The sequence below is a fragment of the Myxine glutinosa genome, chromosome 8 (genome assembly GCF_964187855.1).
Source record: "Myxine glutinosa chromosome 8, kmMyxGlut1.1, whole genome shotgun sequence".
In the NCBI taxonomy this organism is placed as follows: domain Eukaryota; kingdom Metazoa; phylum Chordata; class Myxini; order Myxiniformes; family Myxinidae; genus Myxine; species Myxine glutinosa.
In genome coordinates this window covers 89,770,004-89,793,180 of record NC_136268.1, presented here as the reverse complement: position 1 = coordinate 89,793,180, position 23,177 = coordinate 89,770,004, and the positions used below count along the sequence as shown (strand labels likewise).

General features: G+C 43.0%; 1 protein-coding gene across 1 annotated transcript in view; it reads right to left on the bottom strand.

Annotated features, from left to right (window-relative positions):
- LOC137416665 (cadherin-23) overlaps positions 1-23,177 on the bottom strand; it is a 311,457-nt gene that overhangs the window by 256,625 nt on the left and 31,655 nt on the right. The window contains exons 9-12 of the mRNA XM_078783975.1: positions 15,734-15,826; positions 9,356-9,550; positions 9,113-9,241; positions 1,034-1,112 (exon numbers count right to left, since the gene is read on the bottom strand). Coding sequence (XP_078640101.1) covers positions 1,034-1,112; positions 9,113-9,241; positions 9,356-9,550; positions 15,734-15,826 — 496 coding nt within the window. The remainder of the gene's footprint in view (positions 1-1,033; positions 1,113-9,112; positions 9,242-9,355; positions 9,551-15,733; positions 15,827-23,177) is intronic.

Here is a 23,177-nt window from a genome sequence, read left to right as displayed (position 1 = left end):
GTGGAGTTCTGGAGAGTTTAGGGAATGAATGAAAGATGCACTGTAAGAGATGGATTTTTTTTTTTGAATGAATAGAATTGGTGAGCAAGTCGAAAGCATCCTTTTATAGAAGAAGTAGAAAAAAGTGTTATAGAATATGACATAATAATAAAGTTCCTTCAGGGGACAGATGAAACATGTATTAACAACTTGATCACGTGATCTCGAACAACGTGGTCGAAGAACGAAAGAACAAATAACGAAGAACGAAAGAGCAAAAGAACGAAGAACGACAAGAACAAATAAGAACGTACAAGTGGATAAGAACAGGGAAGGAAAAAAAATTTGGGTTTTTTTTTTGAAATTTTAAAACAAGGGAGTATGGGTGAAAAGACCGTGAAAAACAGAGACCGACAGTAGTTGCAGCGCGATCGAAGAACCGCTGAGACAAAAAAGAAAAGCCTCAAGCCAAGGTCTGAGGACACGGTAGCCTACTACTACTAGCACTACACTAGGCCTCAGAATACACGATACGAAAAAAACCGACGATTCTGTACACAGGTATGAAAAACCAACACCGAGAAACCTATTAAAGTCACCCCAATAGGTACATACACCGAAAGAAAGATAAAGATACGCCAAAAACACAAATGTGAAAGATCACTTAGCTTCGAAAGCGTGAGCGCATGGAACAGCTTCGAAAAGACGTGACCTCGCCGTGATCTCGCGAGAGCTGTCCTACCTACCATGACCTCTGACCTTTGGCTTTTGACCTCATGACCCCAAAATCTAATAAGTTCATCCTTACTTCATCATACATACCTGCGCCAAGTTTGACTAAGATACCTTCAGCCATTCTCAAGTTATCGCTGTAACGGAAACCTATCACGGACGGACGGACGGACGGACAACCTGAAAACATAATGCCTCTGGCGACTTCGTCAAGGGAGGCATAAAAAATCAAAACAAGAAGTGTTCAACAAAGAAAGGAAGTGATCCTCAAATAAGTGTGTACATAGCTGTAAAATAGTCTCAAAATCACCAGGAAACTTACCAGAAACAATGGAGAACTTGATGCCTCGAGGGTTGCCTTTGTCCTGGTCCTTAGCTCGAACCGTTAAAATCGACGTGCCCTGTAAATTAACACCATATCGTGAGCTGAGGCTGCGACAAAATTATAATCATAAACGGATTTATGTTGCATTATAACTAACAGTGCATCGTGGGCATAAGGCAGGAGTCAAATTAACCTTTAAACTAGACCGACACTCTTCAACGTCACGACGTCGATCGATATCCCTCCTCCCACATTATAACATCATTATAAAACTAAATCATTCATGGGAACATTTTGATTACATGGAAGTGCATTTATAATTTGATTGGAGGGATTAAAAGGACGTCTGCGCCTAACTCACTCAACTCAATCGGGCATGGATAAAATTGTAAGTCTAAATATATTACCTTCTAGCTATAACAAGATGATGAATCAATAAGGTATTTAAAAATTATCATGCTCTTCATTCACGCCAAGGCACCTTATAACAGGTATGAAAAAAACATGTTCATTGCCATCACATAGATGCAATCCTGCAAGATGTTTACGTGTACAATCAATGAAACATCTTCAGGGAGATCACATTCCTTCTCCTACAACACATCTGTTGAAGACAGTGTGAAAAAGACTGACTTTTTGAGAAAATGCAAAACGACTTTTAATGGCTTTTTTCTTCTTCTTTTTTTATATACAAGATCGAGGCTCGTGTAAGAGCTAACATTAATCACATAAAAACAAACGGACACATAAGACATAATAAAGGGAGCGGGAGACAAGATGGGGAGAGAGGGGGAAGCACACAAGTACAACATTTGAGAGCAGGGACATCGGGAGATCTGTGGGAGGGACAGGGCTTGGAGGGAGGAGGCATGGGAAGTGGGAGGGAGGGGGAGGGAGAGGTAAAAAAAAACACATGGACACAGCTAGGACTTCCAGGAAAGGAGTCGGTATTTAAGAAAAGTGTATCTGGGGTGAATTAGCGGGGGTAGAAAAGATCAAGGTTTTGTATGGGCGAAGATAAGAGATGGTGGTGAACAGCTGTTTTAAAGATCTGGAAGGAGGAGAGGGATTGAAGGCAGTGGGGGAGTTTGTTCCAGAGGCGGGAGAAAAGAGGAATGAAGGAGTGAAGGTGAGCACAGAGTCTTCATTTTGGCAGTTTCACCAGAAGAGAGTTGCTGGCAGATCTTGTGCGACCTGTAGGAGTATTTGGGGGACAGAGCACAGAGAGAGCTGGGGGAGCAAGGCCGGAGAGGAGTCGGTAGAAGACAGAAAGACCACCAACCTGCCTGCGGTGAGTGAGTGAAAGGCCCTCGGAGTTAGCTTCATCACGGCAGATTCCAATGACTGTGAAAGCTTTAGAGTCACAATCACAAATTGTGCGCTGCCATCACATGTAGACAGTGTAGACCAATGACCCACTTCGTGAAGATCAAAATTGTTCAGGTGGGTGTTCATTGACAACCTGCTCAGAGAGGACGTTCAAAAGGTACTAGGAATGGTCTATTCATTGGCACTGTAAAGCTGTGGGGTTTTTGCTCATTGTAAACTTGCATGTTTGCTTCTTAACCCCACCACCGAAGGTGGATGGAGGTTATGTTTTCACCCGTATCTGCGTTTGTTTATCTGTGAGCAGAATATCTCAAAAGGTTGTGGACAGATTCAAAAGAAATTTGGTGGACAAGTTGGCTGTGTGACAAGGACAAATTCAATTTCGGTGAAGATCCGGATCTTGATAATATAATTTTTGAGTGATTTTTCACCAATGAGAGATCAGGCTAAAACCGATATACAGCACGATATCTCCAAAGGTTATGGACGGATTCGGACGAAGCTTGGTGGACAGGTTCGGTTCGGTGTGCAATAAGGACGAATTGGTTCAATTTTAGTGACGATCCGAATACGGATCCGATGACGAGAATTATTTATTTTTCAAGTGATTCTTCACCATTGATTGATAGGGTAAAAACGATATATAGCATGATATTTTTAAAGTTATGGACGGATTATGACAAAACTAACTATTCCCTCACTCTCTTCAATCCCGCCTCCATCCACGTCTTTAAAACAGCTGTTCACCACCATCTCTTATCTTCCCCCATCCAAAACCTTTATCTTTTCTACCCCCGCGAATTTCACCCCAGATCCACTTTTTTGAAATACCAACTTCTTTCCTGAAACTCCTAGCTGTGCCCATGTGTTTTATACCTCTCCCATCCCCCCCCCCCCCTTCTCATGCCTCCTCCCCCCAAGCCCTCTTCCTCCCACAGATCTCCCGATGCCCCTGTTCTCTACTGTTGTACTTGTATGCTTCCCCTCTCTCCCCCATCTTGTCTCCCACTCCCTTTGGTCAGGTTAACTATGTTTTTTCGTTCAAAATTTTTGGAGATAAGCAAAACTACACATTTTTGGAATATTCAGAGCATGAGGAATCCAAAAATTAATGTTTACATTTGCGTAGACACCTTTGCGAAAATGACCCTCAGGACAGTGATGAAGATCTGTAAAAGCATATTCCTGAACGGTATAGACCTAGTAGATCCTGTGTGTAGGACTTATAGTTCAATCTGATACTAACAAGGCTGCTTTCTTGCTTTATAAACCCAAACCTATAACTTCAAAGGACTTGAAATATCATGTATTATGTAATGCAGTTATATCACAAATATAAAGACAATGGTTTTCAATTACCTTTGTTTGTTGCTTTTCTATAATCCTGAGCACTATTTTGAGGCCTTTATTGGATTCCTTGACCCAGAAAACATAGGATTAGCATATTTAATTAAGTCTCTAGGTTGACTAGAAGCCGAGATCGCACAAAATATGTATTTCATGGCGGCCATTTTGAAAATCCAAAATCTGTGTCTGTGCAAATGCCAACATTGATTTTCGGATTCTCCATGCTCTGATGATTCCAAAAATGTACAGGTTTGCTCATCTCCCAAAATTTTGAACGAAATTATATTTGTTAACATAGTGAACCTGACTACTTTATTGTATGTTTTGTGTGTGTCCGTTTCCATTTTTGTGATTAATGTTAGCTCGTACACGAGCCCCGATCTTGTATACAATATATATATATAATATATATATATATATATATATATATATATATATATATATATATATATATATATATATATATACCGTATGCTCTCTACTGAGTGCCATTCTAGTTTCTTGTGTCGCACAGTCTAAAAAGAAAGACAATTTATATCCATGCACAGTTTATTTTAGGGTGAGTATATCTAATATAAAAAGCTCATTCTCTCCACCAACGTACTGATTGATAGTTCATCCATTCTCCTTCTATCCACCCTCTTCACTCCCGCAATCCTCCTGACCCAGTTGGTTTAGCAAACATGCAGCCACTGACTGTTGTCTCTCTGTCAGTGTCTCCAGACCATAAAGGTAAGCCAGCATTACATACGATATCAGAAACTTTCCTTTCAATCTCCTTGAAATCTTTATGTCTACCATTACACACTCCCCCTCCTCCATGCATTTGCATCCACCTGAATCCTGCTCCGCACCTCTGCCTCTGACTTACCATCTCTGGTCACTGTTCCACCCAGATACTCAAGTCTGAAGCCTTCGCCTAGCATCAAGTATGCTTATAACTTCTGTATTTATGATATCCTATCGATGTACAGACTTGGCATTTAATATGGAATATTTTTTTGGTGGGGGTGAACTTACTTTTCAAGATGTCTTAGAACCAAAAGTTCATTGGAATTATGTTGAAATTATTCTAGATTTTGTTAAAGTGACCTTTAAAAGAAACAAAAACCACATTTGACATTTCGAAACAAATAAATTGATCCTTGAAAGTGATGTAAACTGATATCGAACTCAATTCATGGACAGTACTGTGTTAAACTTCTCTACGTTTTCCAGAAGTATCTATTTATTTTGCACATTAGCCAATTTTTTTTTTAACAAAAACAAAAGTTAAATTACGACTGGGATTACGGACAGTAAAATTACAGTTCAGTACTTCGTGTAACCCCCACGAGCATTCAGGAGAGCACGTACACGTTGAGGCATGCTGTTCACGAGATTTGCCAAGGTTTGGACAGGAATCCCTTGCCATGCAATGACAATAGCCTGCTGCAATTCACGCACAGAGGTCGGCTGCTGGTCCAAGTGGTCGATTTGACGCGTTAATTCTGCCCACAAGTTCTCTATCGGATTCATATCCGGGGACATGGCAGGCCACTCGATATGCTCTACACCATGGTCAGCAAGAAAGTGTTGGATCATGCGAGCACGATGAGGCCGTGCATTGTCATCTTGGAAGACAAAGTTTCCTCGAAAGGCTGCACGAGCAAATGGAAGCAATGTTTCTTCCAGAATGGTCCTGTACTTGAACTGGTTCAGGTTTCCATTCAGAACAACCAGGTCACTTTTGCCCCTGGCATGAAAAGCAGCCCAAACGGTCACCCCACCACCTCCAGCTTGGACTCTTGGCACTATACAATCTTTGTGGTAGGCTTCATGCACTTGTCTGCGCACTCGGACGCGGCCATCTTGATGATAGACCAGAAATCTAGACTTGTCACTGAAGATCACGTGATTCCAGTGTCCTGGCTGCCATTGACGGTGCTCTCTGGCCCACTGCAATCGGCGCTGGCGGTGTTGTCTGGTCAGGCGTGGCTTTCTCAGGGGACGCCTGGCACGATAGCCTGCTTGAACCAGTCGTTGGTTGACTAGCCTTCTGGATACAGGCACATTTGTCAGTTGCTGCCACTCAGCCCTAAGCCGATTAGCTGAATTGGTACGGCCATTGTGGACTAACCGGTGCAGCTGGCGATCATCCCTCCTTGTGGTTCTGCAGGGACGTCGTGGCCTCGGTATTGGAGTAGGGACACCCCTCTGAGCATTTCGTTTCAGGATCTTTGACACGTGACCTTGAGTGATGCCACACTGCCGAGCAAGAGCACACTGTTTCATGCCGTAATTTCGTAAAGCCACCACTCCATGACAAACAGCATTGTCGAGTTGACGGACCATCTCCAGAGGAAGCGGCAATAACTTTTGGAGACGTGCAGCAGTTGTTTTCCACTGATACAGAACGCAACAACCCTTGTATACCCGACTGTGAAGCCAATAATCAAATGCACCTGTCCGTACATTTTGCCACGCCACCTGTGATATAATCCTGTTGTTGACTTCTTGCTGCGACAGACAATCAGTGACATGGTTCTTTTAACAAATAAATCACCAAAGTGTGAAAGAAACTCACCAGATTGATATACTGAGTTAAGAAAGTAAACCCACGTCAAGAAAGAAAAAAAAATTCCATATTAAATGCCAAGTCTGTAAATGAACACTCGTTTTACTCTGTGGGTGTTGCACATCATGTGCAGTGAAATTCACCTTCCTGCGTATTTTATTGTTTTTTTTGTTTGTTTTTTTGTTTTTTAAACGCTTCTGTACATCGCCCTTGATGCTCGTTTTGCAAATTACCATCTACAATTCTAATAGAAGATGTAATTATTGTTCTTTTGGGTATTTTGGGTTATTTGGTTATTTTGGATTCTTGGGTCTTTTGGGCGTTCATGGTATTTTGGGTCCTCTTGGTCTTTTGGGTCCTTGGGGTCTTTTGGGTATTTGGATCCTCAGGGTCTTTTGGGCCCTTGGGGTCTTTTGGGTCCTCTGGGTCTTTTGGGTCATCAGTGCTTTTGGTCTTTTGGGTCCTGGGGATATTTTGTGTCTTCTGTGTATTTTGGGTCCTTTGGGTCCTCGTGGTCTTTTGGGTCCTCTGGGTCCTCAGAGTCTTTGGGGTCTTTGGGGTATTTTGGGTCTGTTGGGTCTTTGGGGTATTTTTGGTCCTCAGGTCTTTTGGTTCTCTTGGTCTTTTAGGTACTCGAGATCTTTTGAGTCTTCTGGGCCCTCTGTTTCCTTTTGGTCTTTTGGGTCCTCTGGTTATTTTGTGTCCTTGGGGTCTTTTGGGTCTTGTTGGTACTTGGGGTATTTTGGTTCCTCTGAATCATCAGGGTCATTATGGACATTTTGGGTCTTTGGGGGACCTCAAGGTCTTTTGGGTCTCTGAATGTCTTTGTAGTTTTTAGGGTCGTTTTGGGTCCTCTGGGTCTTTTGGGTCCTCAGGGTATTTTGGGGTCTTTTGAGTCCTTGGGGTATTTTGAGTCCTTGGGGTATTTTGGGTCCTCTGGGTCTTTTGGGTCCTCAGGGTATTTTGGGTCTTTAGGGTGTTTGGGGTCTTTTGGGTCCTTGGGGTCTTTTGGGTCCTCGGGGTTTTTTGGGTTCTTGGGGTATTCAGAATCATTTGACCTTAGTGAACACAATCGTATTAAGGATTGGTCTTTAAATCCCTACTCAAATCCCTACTAAAACCCTACTCAAAGCCTTTAAAACCTACCCTTGTGAAAGGGGACAGACACCAGGCATCGGTGCAAACGTACAAACACACATTGTGTTTTATATGTTACATTATCTGATTAGAATAATTTTCTTCCCAATTTAGGAGTCATCTCTTTATTATGTACTAGGACGTGCCCGTACGTGGGTGCCCGTACGTGCGTGCAAAAAAACATGCGTGCAAACAACAACAACAAAAAAAAAACTTTGAAACCACGTGGCAGTAACGACCACAGAACCCCCCCCCTCTATTTACATGAAATGGTTTGGTCCATTCGCAACGACCACAGAACCCCCCCCCCCCCCCCTCTATTTACATGAAATGGTTTGGTCCATTCGCAAAGCCAAAGCGAACGGCGAACGGCTAAATCGCCATAGCTCGGTAACTACTTGTCCGATTAATATGAAACCTTGAAAAGGCACATCCTCGGGTCCCCAGCAATATACCTGGCAAGTTTCAAGTATATCGGACCCGTGGTTGTCGAGAAACAGCGGTCACAGACACACAGACATACACACAGACATACAGAGATTACTGGAATTATAGATAGATGCTTGGGAATGGGGGCAAGGGGTGTTGCATAAATTAACATAATATAATTGAGAAAAGTAGGAGAAATTGGGATGATAGGAGAGAAAACTAGGTTAGGGGAGAGAAGGAAGTGTGGAGAATGGAGGGACGAAAGGGACAAGGTATGCATGGAGTGGTCGGAGAGGGGGGGGGGAGGGCAGTCAGCAGCCATGCCTCTCTTATGATGGAATGGGTAGAACAAGATATACAGTCGTGGCTAAAAATATTGGCATCCTTGCACTTTTTTCAAATAATTCACCATTTCTTCAAAGAAAAGAACACCTTCCCTACAGTCAAAGATGAAGGAGGTTCAGTGATGTTTTGGGGTTGCTGCGCTGCCTCTGCACTGGGTGCCTTGAATGTGTGCATCTCATCATGAAATCAGGAGATTACCAAGGCCTTTTGGAGCACAATGTTCAACCCAGTGTCAGAAAGCTGGGTCTCCGTCGAAGGCCATGGGTCTTGCAGCAGGACAATGACCCAAACACACTTCTAAAAGCACCCAGGAATGGTTCAAGACAAAACGCTGGACTGTTCTGAAGTGGCCAGCAATGAGTCCAGATTGAAATCCCATTGAACACCTGTGGGGAGATGTGAAAACAGCAGTTGGGAGAAGGCACCCTTCAAATCTGGGAGAACTGGAGCAGTTTGCACAAGAAGAGTAGGTCAACCTGCCAGTAGAGAGGTGTAGGAAGCTCATTCATGGCTATAGGAAGAGCTCGACTGCAGTTATTTTGTACAAAGGTTGTGCTACCAAATATTAAGTCAAGGGTGTCAATAATTTTGTCAATGTCATTTCTTTTATTTTCTGATTTAAAATGATACACAAATAATCAAAAACAAAGGTTCTGTAATATTAACAGTGAAATAATGAATTGTGGAGACCAAATACCTTTGTCGATTTCAACTTATTTTTAGAGAAAATTGTGAGTTCTTTGAAACAAGTGCAAGGGTGCCAATATTTTTGGCCACAACTGTAGTTGAATCCTAGTTAGGTAAAGAATTGGTTAAATACTGTAGATGCATATTGCGGATAAATATACATTCCAAGAGAACAAGCAAAGAAGGATTTCAATTTATATTCCAAACCATTCAGCATCGGAGTGCACGAGAAATCTTTGACCCACCTTTGGGGAATTCTCAGGTATGCTCGTTCCATAAGGCAGGCCAAGAAAGGTGGGTTCTGTATCCTGAACATCTAATACTGAGATGAGCAGCGTAGTGATGGTAGAGAGTGGACTTCTCAAGTCTTGGTCCTGTATGCAGACCAAACATGTCAACAAAACTGATTAAAATGATTTTTAATGTAGTAAAAAATCCGTGAACCCTGAAGATAACTTGTGAATGAGACGGAGATCCCCTGTACAAACCGTAGCATTGATACGAAGCTGGTGCACCTCAGTGTTCTCAAAATCTAGAGTCTGAGCCAAGGTGACATGACCACGTGCACCATCTAGTCGGAAAAAGTCGGACAGTGGCTGGAGAGAAAAAAGCACAGAACCCCCCGTGCCCTGGTCCGGATCTATTGCCCTGACTGTGAACAACGTCGTGCCAACAGCTGTATCCTGAAAAACACGGAGCAAAAAATAACTAAAAATGAAAAGGCAGAATTACTATTCCTTCTTCATTTGCAGCACATGGCTGCGGGTGGCATTATTTAGCCCCCATTGGACTTAGTCCGAAACGGGGGCTTATGCATTGGGTAGTCTTGTCCGTCGTCTTGTCCATTGTCTTGTGTGTGTGTGTGTGTGTGTGTGTGTGTGTGTGTGTGTGTGTGTGTCTGTCTGTCTGTCTGTCTGTCTGTGTGTGTGTGTTTGTGCATGTGTCCGCAACCACATCTTGGAGATGTATGGACCGATTTTGTTCATACTTGGCGTAAAGACAACACATGATGGTATACATATGCACATCATTCTGTTTCACGATGCGATCAAATATGGCCGACTGGCGGCCATTTTAGTTGTAAAAACCTGATGTTGAACTCGTCCACAACAATTTCTTGATCTCCTCAACAACTGATCTTGTTAAAACATGGCAAACAGATAATAAATGACGGCTTACATATGCACGTCATTTTTTTTCGATACCAGATCCAAGATGGCCTACTGGCAGCCGTGTCGTTAGTTAAACGTGTCCCCAACCATTTCTCAGACATGCATGGTCCGATTTTGTTCAAAGTTGGCACAAGCAGAGTACATGATGGCATACAGTGCACCTCATTTTATTTTGCGATCTGATCAAAGATGGCCGACTGGTAGACTGGTGGCCATTTTAGTTGTAAAATCCTGGTAGTGAACACGCACTCAACTATGTCTCGGAAATGCATTTACCAATGTTGTTCAAACTTTGCAAACAGAAAATGAATGTTGGCTTGTATATTGACGTCATTTATTTTCGAGATCAGATCCAATATGGCCGACTGGCGGCCATTTTGTTACTTAAACGTGTCCCCAACCATTTCTCGGTCATGCATGGACCAATTTTGTTTAAACTTGGCACAAATACAATACATGAGCATAGACATATGCAAAGGATTTTGTTTTGTAATCCAACCAAAGATAGACGACTGGGGGCCTTAAAATCCATACAGCAAAATTGCTAAAACCATGGGTGCTATGACATCTTACGTCTTTTTTTTCCTTGTTCGCTAGTAGAGGAGGTCAGGGTTCAGGGGCCAGAGCAGCTGTGGCGCTGATGCAGATCCCCCTGTGGGTTAGTGGACGAATTTGGAATTTGACTACGGTGCCGACATTGGCTCGCCTGCGCTTTGTGAAGGACACCCACAGGATCTTCAGCATCCACCAACTAATGCTAGCAGAAAGGACACAACGTTTAACATCCATCCGAGGGACGTAACACAAACTTATGCCTCGTCCTGCCTGCGAAACACCAGGATGACAGTTCATAGTTGAACCAATATTTTAATGTACTCAGAGGTAAGTGTGCATACCTCCAGGCTATCCTGCCAACCATAAGAAATTCCAAACTTCATGAATAAATCATTCTATTTCAATTGTTGAAAATATGAGGCAACATAACTTCACGTATCTAATCCTGAAAATCACCAATCTCTAATGAAAAAGAGAAAATCAGCCTTCTCCCAATTATCAGCAAAGTCATGGAATCTATCATTGCTTCAGATATGAAATCTTTCCTCTTCTCCAATGGCTTGATCTCTGACCATCAATTTGGTTTCAGACCTGGTCACTCTACTCTGGACATGCTACTTCTGCTTTCTCAACAATGGATGGAGGTCCTCAATGCCAAACAGGAAATTAGAGCTGTCTCCCTTGACATTTCACGTGCCTTCGATACGGTCTGGCACCCCGCTCTGCTCACCAAAATCTCCTCCTTTGGTATCCATGGAAATCTCCACGCATGGCTGGTGGACTTCCTCTCTGGTCGTAGTCAACGTGTGGCCCTGAATGGGTTTCTCTCATCTCCTCTTCCTGTTCAGGCTGAAGTTCCCCAAGGCAGTGTTCTGGGCCCTGTGCTTTTTCTGGTCTTCATCAATGATCTCTCTGACTCTCTTGAAAATCCTCTCTATCTCTTTGCTGATGACTCTACTCTCTGTCGCTCCATTCCTCATCCCTCAGATCGGCAGTCTGCAGCCTCCTCACTCTCTGCAGACCTGGACAAAATCACAGACTGGGCAAACAAATGGAACATGTCTTTCAATCCTGACAAATCTCACACTCTTACGATGTCTCTCCGAAAAGACCGACTGGACAACCCTCCCATCCACTTTCTTAATAATCCTCTCCAAGAAGTTCTGTCACTCAATATTTTGGGTCTCACTATCTGCCATGATCTTTCCTGGGAAAACCACATTTCAAATCTGGCCTCCAAAGCCAGTCACCGACTGGGCATCCTCCGTCGTGCGAAGTCCTTCCTTGGTACACCTGAGCTCCTCACCACTTACAAGGCTTTCATCCGCAGCTCTATGGAATACTGCTCTCCCCTCTGGTCTGGTGCTCCTGCCTCACACCTAGCTCGTCTTCACGCTGTTGAAACCAAAGCGTTCAGAATCATTGGAATCTCCCGCGATGAAGCTAACTCCAAGGGCCTTTCACTCACTCACCGCAGGCAGGTTGGTGGTCTTTCCATCTTCTACCGACTCCTCTCTGGCCTTGCCCCCCCAGCTCTCTCTGGGCTCTGTCCCCCAAATATTCCTACAGGTCGCACAAGATCTGCCTGCAACCCTCTTATGGTTAAACTGCCAAAATCAAGACTTTCTGCTCACCTTCACTCCTTCATTCCTCTTTTCTCCCGCCTCTGGAACAAACTCCCTCACTCTCTTCAATCCCACTCCACCCTCCAGGTCTTTATAACAGCTGTTCACCACCATCTCTTATCTTCCCCCATCCAAAACCTTGATCTTTTCTACCCCCGCTAATTTCGGTCCCCTTGTGTTTTATACCTCTCCCCCCACCCCCTTCCCACGCCTCCTCCCCCCAAGCCCTCTCCCTCCCACACTTCTCCCTGCTCTCAAATGTTGTGTTTGTGTGCTTCCCCTTCTCTCCCCATCTTGTCTTCCGCTACCTCTTTTTTATATATTTTGTTTGTCTGGTTGATTTGTTTGTGAAATAAATGTTAGCTCTTTCACGAGCCTTGATTCAGTATACAAAAAAAGAAGAAAAAAAGAAGAAAAAAAAGATCAGACTCGCAATAAAAACTCTGCGCTGTCTAACTTTTGTCATGTCTCTCTGGTCTCAATTTGATTACAGATCAGAATCAGAAGAATGCTTCTTTTTCTTGTGTTCTTGTTAACAAGAAAAAACGTTAACCGATATAAACAAAACTAGAAATCATCTGAAAATGCAAAGCCCGTCCACGTCTGTTTGTATTCAAACATCTTCTTATTCTTCTTCCATATGCTCAAAATAACGAAAACAGTTTAAAAATAAATGCAAAATGAAAATTGATGATCTTATGCAGCCTTGACCTTTGAGCTTTAAATCTAAAAAAAAAATCAGCTTCTAGCTTTTGATTTGTAAACCAATTCAGTGACACAATTTGCAAATTCTTAAAATTTCAGGTCAATCGGGAGAAAATTGGTGATTTTACGCAAACTTAACCTTCGGCCTTTTGATCGAAAAAACCCCAAAACAATCAGCTTCTAGCTTTTGATTGGTGAACCAATCCAGTGACCCAATATGCAAATTCTTTAAATTTCAGGTCATTCAGATGAAAATTAACGATTTAATGTGACGCTGACTTTTGACCTTTTGCTCAAATTATTAATTTGCCTTCTCCATGTTGTCATACTAAGGCTTTGGTGAAATTTGATCACAATAGGTCAAATGGTAAAAAAAAGTTATGGCTCGGACAGACCTACACACAAGCAGCCACACAGAAGTGATTATAAAACGCCATCTACTGCTATGCAGGGGACGGACTAATAAAATGTTTCATGTGAATGAATGCTCTGAGAACAAATAATTTTGTTATCTCCTGCTCTTTCTGCTCTCATGTGCAATCATTGCATAATTTCTTAGACACGACACACAAAACAACAAACACAAAACAACAAACACAAAACAAAGCACACACAAAATACAACACAATGCACAGAAAACAAAACGCACACAAAACAAAACGCACACAAAACACAACACAATGCACAGAAAATAAAATGCACAGAAAACAAAACGCACACAAAATAAAGCACACACAAACACAGCACACACAAACACAGCACACACAAACACAGCACACACAAACACAGCACACACAAAACACAACGCACATAAAACTCAACGCACACAAAACACAACGCACGCATACAGGGGATAGTAGCAATATAAACTTGGGTGTATTACTTTGAACACTATACCTCCGCCTGGTTGGCCATATCACTCAATGGTGAAGAATCACTTGAAAAAAAATCTACTGGCTGGATCCGGATGCGTATCTTCACCAAAATTGAATCGACTCTTCCTTGTCACGCACCCAACCTGTCCAACAAGTTTCGTCCAAATCCGTCCACAACTTTTTGAGATATCCTGCTATGTATAGTTTTTGGCCCCATCTCCCAATGGTTAAGAATCACTTAAAAAATAAATAATTCTCATATCCGAATCCATATTCAAAGCTTTACCAAAACCGAATCGAATCATCTTTGTCAGACTCCCAAACTGTCCAACAAGTTTCGTCCAAATCCGTCCATAACTTTTTGAGATATCCTGCTATGTATCGTCTTTGGCCCTATCTCCCAATGGTGAAGAATCACTTTAAAATTCTAGTAGTCGGATCTGGATCTTCACCAAAATCTAATAATTTCGTCCTTGTCACATACGCTACATCTCTGCTAAATATCGTCCGAATCCGTCCACAACTTTTTGAGATGTTTTGTTCACAGACAAACGGACAGACATACAGACAGGGGTGAAAACATAACCTCCATCCACCTTTGGTGCCGGAGATAACAAACAAGGTCATGAAGAACAGCATTAAAATGTTCGATTAACATTTTGTTATTGCAGTTGCATTGTATGCAGTGCCAGGAAAGTCGATTTGCATTTAAGCAGCAGGAGAATTCCACGGAATGGTGCCAGTTGGCAAAGCCTCCAACTATATTGTGATGAATATAGAATTTCTGTATTTTGTTGTGATTTTTGCTTTGCTTGAATGGAATGGTTGGTAATGTAATTATCCCATCCCCTTGTGCAGCGGGAGACAGAGTTTTACAATGGCTACAGTATGTCTGTCTGTCCTTTTATGCCTCCGCCCCCGAAGGTGGCCGGAGGCATTATGTTTTCGGGTTGTCTGTTCGTCCGTACGGGCTGAACGTCGGTTTTCTCAGCAACCATATGTCCGATTGAGACAAAACTTTCAGGATAGGAGTGACACCCATGCAGATTGTTTTAATGATAATTGTGACGTCATAGGTCACGTGGTATGGCAGCCATCTTGGATTCAGGCAAATAATTAAAAAATATTCTCGGAAACTGCTGAAGGCATCTCTTTGTTGGTCGGTATCCATGAACATTTCAAAACTGATGGGCGGTTTTTACAAAACGTTGTCATCACATGAACATTGTCAACAGTAGACGTTCTCAATATTGTGTGTGTGCCAACTCACATTTTAAGTGGGTCATTGATAGGTCAAAGTCCAAAAATATACTTTCCAGACACCAGACTTTTCATTTCCAGGAGCAGGTAGGTTCCAGAGCCGTTTAACTCACGAGCTGTTCTACCTTATTAAGTTGGTTTACCTTACCTGTGACTGATTTATGATCTCAAAAACCCTGTTATTTGTAGCCCCTGTATCATCATGATCAAACTTGTTATTTAGAGTTCACTGCAGGACACTACCCTCCTGCAGGACACTCATGTTGAGGGGCTTTTGGCATTCTCGCTATGTTTTCCAAGTGCAGGTGGCTGAGAGAGTCAAGGTAGGAATTTGTACCTATTTAACCAGACCTGGTGGCACAATGGTTAAAGTGTTCGCACTGAGTCTCAGAGGTCGGTGGTTCGAACCCAACCACCGCCAAGTTCATACCAAAGACTTTTTTTTTTAAAGACTTTAAAAAAGCAGTAATCCCACAGTTTATAGTCGGATATTGGTCGGATATCGAACCCAGACCATTAAGAAGGCAGGTGCACAACCTCAACATACCATACCTACCAGACTGGGCTTTAACATAACCAATATTGATTGGTTTATTATAGCAATATTCAAAAAAGACTTTATAAAACCTTCAATGCTTTGTGATCTATAATAAAAAAAGAAAATCATTCCTTACTTCTGGCAGATCTTTCTGGTAGGGCAAACCCACAAAAGTAGGGGAATTGTCGTTCACGTCCGTCACCTGGATGGTAACACTGGCTGGGATGGTCTGCAGACACATGTGTGAGCACCGCATGCACACATTGAAGCTTACCAATACACTTTCGAGATCATTTGAAGATGTTTTGCACCCACTAAAAACCTGTCTCAAAGGTAATGCGCTTGATCTTATTTTCATTCAGATTGTGGGAACATATTGGGGAAGAGGAAAAGAGCTACAGAGGAGTTAACAGATTTTAGTTTTGCATTGAAAAATTACTAGTATTCTTTTTGTAGTGATAATCTTCAGCTTAAGAACATATTAAATGGACAGCATTTTAATACAATATGTTAAATTGGTCGTTATTAATACTATTAGAGTTCCGGCCATATGGGCGATCATGTTCCAAGCATGCAACACGTTCTTCTGACACATCCCTTTATTTATTTGGGTGGTGTATTGGCAACAGACCGCTGCCTCAATCACTCCCAAAAAGTTTTAAAATTCCCGGGTGATGTAAATGAAGCAAAAACATGCGTACCGCTTATGCGCATGTATAATACATTGTAATTATATTACATACAGTAGCTCGGATAATTACCTCCGCCACCAAAGGTGGATGGAGGTTATGTTTTCACCCCTGTCTGTCTGTCTGTCCGTTTGTGAACAAAATATCTCAGAAAGTTGTGGACGGATTCGGACCACATCTGGGCTTTATGGCAGAGTGGCCAGACGGAAGCCTCTCCTCAGTGAAAGACACATGACAGCCCGCTTGGAGTTTGCAAAAAAGCACCGAAAGGACTCTCAGACTGTGAGAAACAAGATTCTGTGGTCTGATGAAACCAAAATTGAACTGTTTGGCTTCCGTCTGGCCACTCTGCCATAAAGCCCAGATCGGTGGAGTGTTGCAGTGATGGTTGTCCTTCTGGAAGTTTCTCCCATCTCCACACAGGATCTCTGGAGCTCAGCCAGAGTGACCATCGGGTTCTTGGTCACCTCTCTTACCAAGGCCCTTCTCCCCCGGTTGTTCAGTTTGGCCGGGCGGCCAGCTCTAGGAAGAGTCCTAGTTGTTCCAAACTTCTTCCATTTAAGAATTATGGAGGCCACTGTGCTCTTGGGAACCTTCAATGCAGCAGAAATTTTTTTGTGGGCTTCCCCAGATCTGTGCCTCGACACAATCCTGTCTCTGAGCTCTGCAGGCAGTTCCTTCGCCCTCATGGCTTGGTTTTTGCTCTGATATGCATTGTCAGCTGTGAGACCTTATATAGACAGGTGTGTGCCTTTCCAAATCATGTCCAATCAATTGAATTTACCACAGGTGGACTCCAATCAAGGTATAGAAACATCTCAAAGATGATCAAGAGAAATGGGAGGCACCTGAGCTAAATTTCAAGTGTCACAGCAAAGGGTCTGAATACCTATGTCAGTCATATTTCAGTTTTTTCTTCTTAATAAATTTGCAAAACTTTCTAAAATCTTGTTTTCTCTTTGTCATTATGGGGTATTGAGTGTAGATTGATGAGGGAAAAAATGAATTTAAACGATTTCAGCATAAGGCCGCAACATAACAAAATGTGAAAAAGTGAAGGGGTCTGAATACTTTCTGAATGCACTGTATGTGACAAGGACAAAATGATTAGATGTTGGTGAAGTTTCGGATTCGGATCCGGCTCGTATAAATTTTAAGTGATTCTTCACCATTGGGAGATAAGGCCAAAAACGATACATAGCGGGATATCTCAAAAAGTTGTGGACGGATGATTTTGATTAAATGTGATTCTGTATTGTGATTTTCTGGTCTACTCTGGGATACAAAACGTAAACTGTTCACCTGGCAGAGGTATTCTCTCTACTGAGTGCCGTTCTCGTTCCATTTGCACTAGCCCATATGACTGTCACCAGAGGCCTGAAGTCTGAGGCCTATACACACTGCTGTCTTCACAAGGCCCATGACGCCTATTGCCTGCAACCTTTCGATATTTGATGATCCTTTAACAGTTGCGAAGGTTGTTTTACACCGAACGGAGACCTTCTAGGGAGGGCAGGACGATTGTGAATGTGACACTTCCAAAGATGTCACAGACTTACCAAAATGTTGGGTGTATGATTGTTTTTTCAGGTTACAATTGTGCATCGCGGCAGGCTCGCTGTCCAACAAGTGCGTATAGAGCAGCCATACATGCATACATACACTTGCTCCATTATATATAGCAGATTATGTAGGATTAGCATGAAAGGAGTGAAAAGACATGTGTAGATTAAATGGTGGGTAGTGGGTGGGAAAGGGAGAGGACAGGATGTAGTCTGGGATCCGAGACCTCAAAATTTGATTTTGAAGTGACACCCCTGCTATAAAATGTTTGACCCCTAGATCATGTCTGTGGGGGTGTTAGCCACCAGAAAAGTGACTTTAGCAAGGTAGTTTGGATTGCGCGAATTCTGTAAGGACGTTTTTTAACTTGGGGCGTCAACTGTAAAAAAGCAAGAAATTTAGGGGTAGGGGAAATTCAATTGACCATATATCCCATAATACAGGGGTGAGTGCAACAAATTACCACTCATTCTTTTTGTTATAAAGTTGGCTTTTATATGAAACATGATTCAACGTGATTGGACCATCCATGAGGTCAGCAGAGGTCAAAAGGTCACGGAAAGTGGGTTAAGCTAAAAGTTTAGCTCCTTTAGTAAATAAAATCACATTTTTCCTACTTCAAGCTCAATATAGCCAAACTTTTACACCCAAAATATGTTGTTTGTACCCCTCAAATGTTTTTGGGAAAGAAATGCCCCGACTGAACTTAACTTACTGGCATGTATGTCACTTTAGATTTGCATAACTTTTAAAAAATCACCAAAATCGGGCATTCACACTATCTATTTGCATGGTACTCTTCAACATATTTTAAAACGACAAGTCATACCACATACTGTCTGGAAAAGTGTCATTACCTCTATTTACTCATCATCATCACCGTCATCAGTCAGAAGCCGTCCACATTTTTCTCTGTCGCCATTGTAGGCACATGCAATGATGCATGGTACTCCAGCTTTCGCACAAGGGCAATTCTTCAGGCAGTTCGGTTTCTTCTTACATTTGCAGTACTTCAACTTCGCAGCAGAAGGCTTTGATGGCTTGCTCTTCATGACAGGAATTAACCTGTCACCATCCACACTCCTGCCATACTCTTCAGGTGGAAGAAGCACTGGATTGCTGAGTGAAGCTTGCTTGTATAAGCTGATCTGACAAAGGCTCCTGAGAACGTGGAAGTGAAAAGCATCTTCTGTTGGAGGAAGGGAGCGCAGATCTAGTTTGCTAGATGCAAACAAGTGGGCGCGGAGCTTATCCAGGGATGAATACCCTGGCTTGCCGTAGAGATCACAAAAGAAGCTTCGTGCTTCAGTTATCACCTGATCATGTGCAGAAGGTCCGGATTCATGTCGGATGAAATTGGACAACGCTGGCTGTTTGTCAACATGCTGGAGTGCGACTTTCACTGCTCTCTTCTTACCCCGTTTGAAAGGATAGCTCACCGAATCACAACCTGACAGAATGTAGGAGATGAGCAGTGTGTCTGTGAGTGCCAATACGTCCTTTCCAACTGCTTTGGCCAACTCATTCACCAAGTCATGGATGGGGAGGAACAGATCATCCTTTTCCACCCATAACTCAACAACGTTTGTCAACCGAGGGAAATGATACATTGACAAGACGATGATATCTGTATCTGTAGCCTGAATGACAACTACGCTGTTGTCACAGCTAGCAATGTGAGCAAAGATTCTGGTGTCCGCCTCCTCGTGGTTAGGGCAGTACAGCTCATCAACATTGGTATGTTCCGTCTGCGTCACACGAGTTGCCTGGGCGTTGACCCCAAGGACCAGGCAGAAGCCATCAGGCCAGGATGACTCCTGGGACCAACGTGAAGCAAGATACGACAGCAGATTGGTCTTGTTACAAGGGTTTGACAGGAATGTGTTCCAATCAGGGATTTTCATGATGTCCACTGGAACAAACTCTGGCAAGTTGGTATTCGACTCCTGTCTCTGGCGTTCATCCCCTTTTAGACTCTTTAACCCAAAATCATATTGATCGCCCACGAAATGCACTTCAGTGCAATGTCTGGGTTTCATGTTCAAGAGTTTGTTCCTGTACCTTTCCTGAAGTTGGTCAAATGTACTCGAACCAAATGTGTTGAACCGCTGGATGAATGCCATTGCATCGACTACATAAACTGCATCAGATACAGAAGGAGGCAACTCTTTTAACGGTTCCCATGACTCGGCAACCTCTGCCTGTAGAGTGGATAGATAGTTGGATTTGCAACCTTTCCGCATGGAAAATCCATTCTTCTCTGGCTCAAACAACGAGGGAGGGTACTCAAGCCATTCGTAACTAAATGCCTCAGTCCGTGCCTCATCACTCAGGTCCTGTGCGAAACAAAGTGCCCTTGTCACTGCACTCTCCTCTCTGATGACTTCTTTCACAGTGTCCATCTTTTTCTTACTTTTCTTCAGATGCGTGGCGAATGTTTCTATCTTCGGTTGGACAATCTTGTCTGCATTCGTCGTCGTGGCAGCATCCATTGCCTCCAAGCCTAGACGTTTGGCATCTACCAAGGTAGTTGCTGCAAGAATCTGACCTGTGGATATGTTCATTAGTTTATCTGTCGCAAGTGAAGGATCGAATGGGTTTTGCATCTTCTCTTCCACGGTCCGTTTGATCTGCAACACGGCTTCCATGTCGTCTTTCCTCAGCTTCTCGTGGTGGTCAGATTGCGGGCGAGGCCATGTGTGCCATCTGTTTTACACTTTCAGAGACAGAGGTCATGAACGGTAGAGCCTTGATGTACTTTTCTCGTGCTGATTCAGACTGTGTTATACCCTTAAAGAGGCTTGTTTTGCCTTCCCTATTGTAGGTCTGTTCAAGGGCAAGGTCTGTCCACACACCATTAAAGTCTCCTGCAGTCTGGTGAACTGTGAATTTGCCAGCTGCAAACTCCTCGTGCACTTCTGGTGCTGTTTCTGGAAGCTTTTGCATCTCACTGAGATAGATCGGAAGGCAGGACATGTACTTACTATGGCCGGAAGCAATGGTATAGGGTAGCATATTCTGTACCTCTTGTAAGTGCTGTTGCCACAGCCCAGCTCTCTCAGCATGGATGTAACGCCTTAGGATAAGCACCATGTCTATGTACATGCTCCAAAGATGGGCTGTCACTCCTAATCCCTTCTCAAAATCTCCCCAGAGCGACTCCAGTGACTCTAGGCATTTCATGACTTCCTTCATGAGTGCAGCAAATTCGTCCTTCTCTTTCCTGTCAAAGGCATTTCTAAGACTTTCAAGCAGAGACGAAAGCAAAGAAAGTGTCTCCTCAGTCTTCTCGAACAACAGCCATTTCTCAAATGCCTCCCACTTCAGCATGAACAATGCCTCACTCAACCATGAATGATAACGGACCATCTTATAATCATCTTTTCCTGCCATGACTTTATTGGCTGTACCTCGACCACAGATATCACTAGAAACCAGAATGTCCTCTATGCCACTCTCCATTATGAAAAATCCAATAGATCCCAAGAAGTTCTGGGCAATATGGAATCCTCCAAGTCGAACAGTAACATCTTTGTACTTTTCCGATTCCTTCCTAAACAACCCCTTTACTATGTGATATATCGCCTGGTCACAAGTCACCATCGTCTTAGCCTGACCCATCTTAAGACTCAAGGAGACAAAGTAGTCCAATGAGGTCTGGACTACATCTGCGTTGGTTGGGTTTTGTGGAAGCAATGGTCCATAACCAATCTTTGTTTTCTCTGTATGTTGCCCAGAACTGTATTCAAAGAAGCTGCTCCATGTCAGGCTACCAGTGTCCTTGTCGTTTTCACCCGTCATCAACTGTGTTGGATACATCCTCAGTAGGAACCAAACGATGTTCTTGTCAGCTAGAAAGTAGGCTTCCCCCTTGTCATCATGAGGAAGTTCAATATCACGTAATGACCTAGCCTGTCTTCTGTCCTTCAGTGTCAGTTTACTACTTACTGGAACGAATTTGTCTGGTTCACTGATAGTCAGTTTCCTGGTTTTCTTAAGGGGCACTGCCCCCACTACCTCCTCCCTCAAATGTGTACTGATAAATTATATTTGTTGTAGCATCAAAACTACCACCATCTTGTGTCTCTGAATGGAAGTTTAAGGCTGAAGATCGATGGTAATCATAAAGATCAGCAAGAGTGAAGCAAGTTGCTGAAACAAATGTAGCATAATAATCCCTAGCACCACACAAAAGATGAAAAGCATCAACCACCGCAGTAAACCATCACTATTACGATCAATATAGGCCAGAAACAGTAGAGGGATGCAAAGAACATATTGTGACATATATACATATGTGAATTATTTGATAAAGGAGCTAAATTTTCAGCTTAACCCACTTTCCATGACCTTTTGACCTCTGCTGACCTCATGGATGGTCCAATCACGTTGAATCATGTTTCATATAAAAGCCAACTTTATAAAAAAAGAATGAGTGGTAATTTGTTGCACTCACCCCTGTATTATGGGATATATGGTCAATTGAATTTCCCCTGCCCCTAAATTTCTTGCTTTTTTACAGTTGACGCCCCAAGTTAAAAAACGTCCTTACAGAATTCGCGCAATCCAAACTACCTTGCTAAAGTCACTTTTCTGGTGGCTAACACCCCCACAGACATGATCTAGGGGTCAAACATTTTATAGCAGGGGTGTCACTTCAAAATCACTTTTTTACACATTTCCAGGCCTCGGATCCCAGACTAATGGGATGTGGGGAGGGAATGGAGGTAGGGGGATGTTGGGTAAATCAGATGAATAATTAAATTTTTTCGACTTTCGCTTTTTTTTGTATGCTTGGTCGAGGCTTGTATAGGAGCTAACGCACAGAACATATAACAAAGGGAGCAGGAGATAAGAGGGGGCAAGAGAGGGAAGCACAACAACAGTAGGGAACATAGATATCAGGAGATCTGTCGAAGAGAGAGGACTGGAGTGGGGTACATGGGATAAACAAGATGGACACTACAGGGGATTTCAGGAAAGAAAACAGGGAATTTGAAGGAGGTGGTGTTGAGGTGGATTAACGGGGGTACCAACGATCATGGTTTTGGATGAGGGAAGATATGAGATGGTGGTGAAAAACTGTTTTAAAGACCTGGAGGGAACAGTGGGATTGACCAGAGTGTGGGAGTTTGCTCCAGAGGCGGGGAAAAGCTGAATGAAAGAGTGAAGGTGAGCAGAGAGTCTTGATTTTGGCAGTTTCACCATAAGAGGGTTGCTGGCAGATCTTGAGCAGCCAGCAGGAATATTTGGGGAACAGAGCATAGACAGAGCAGGGGGAGCTAGGCCGGAGAGGAGTCGGTAGAAGATAGAAAGACCACCAACCTG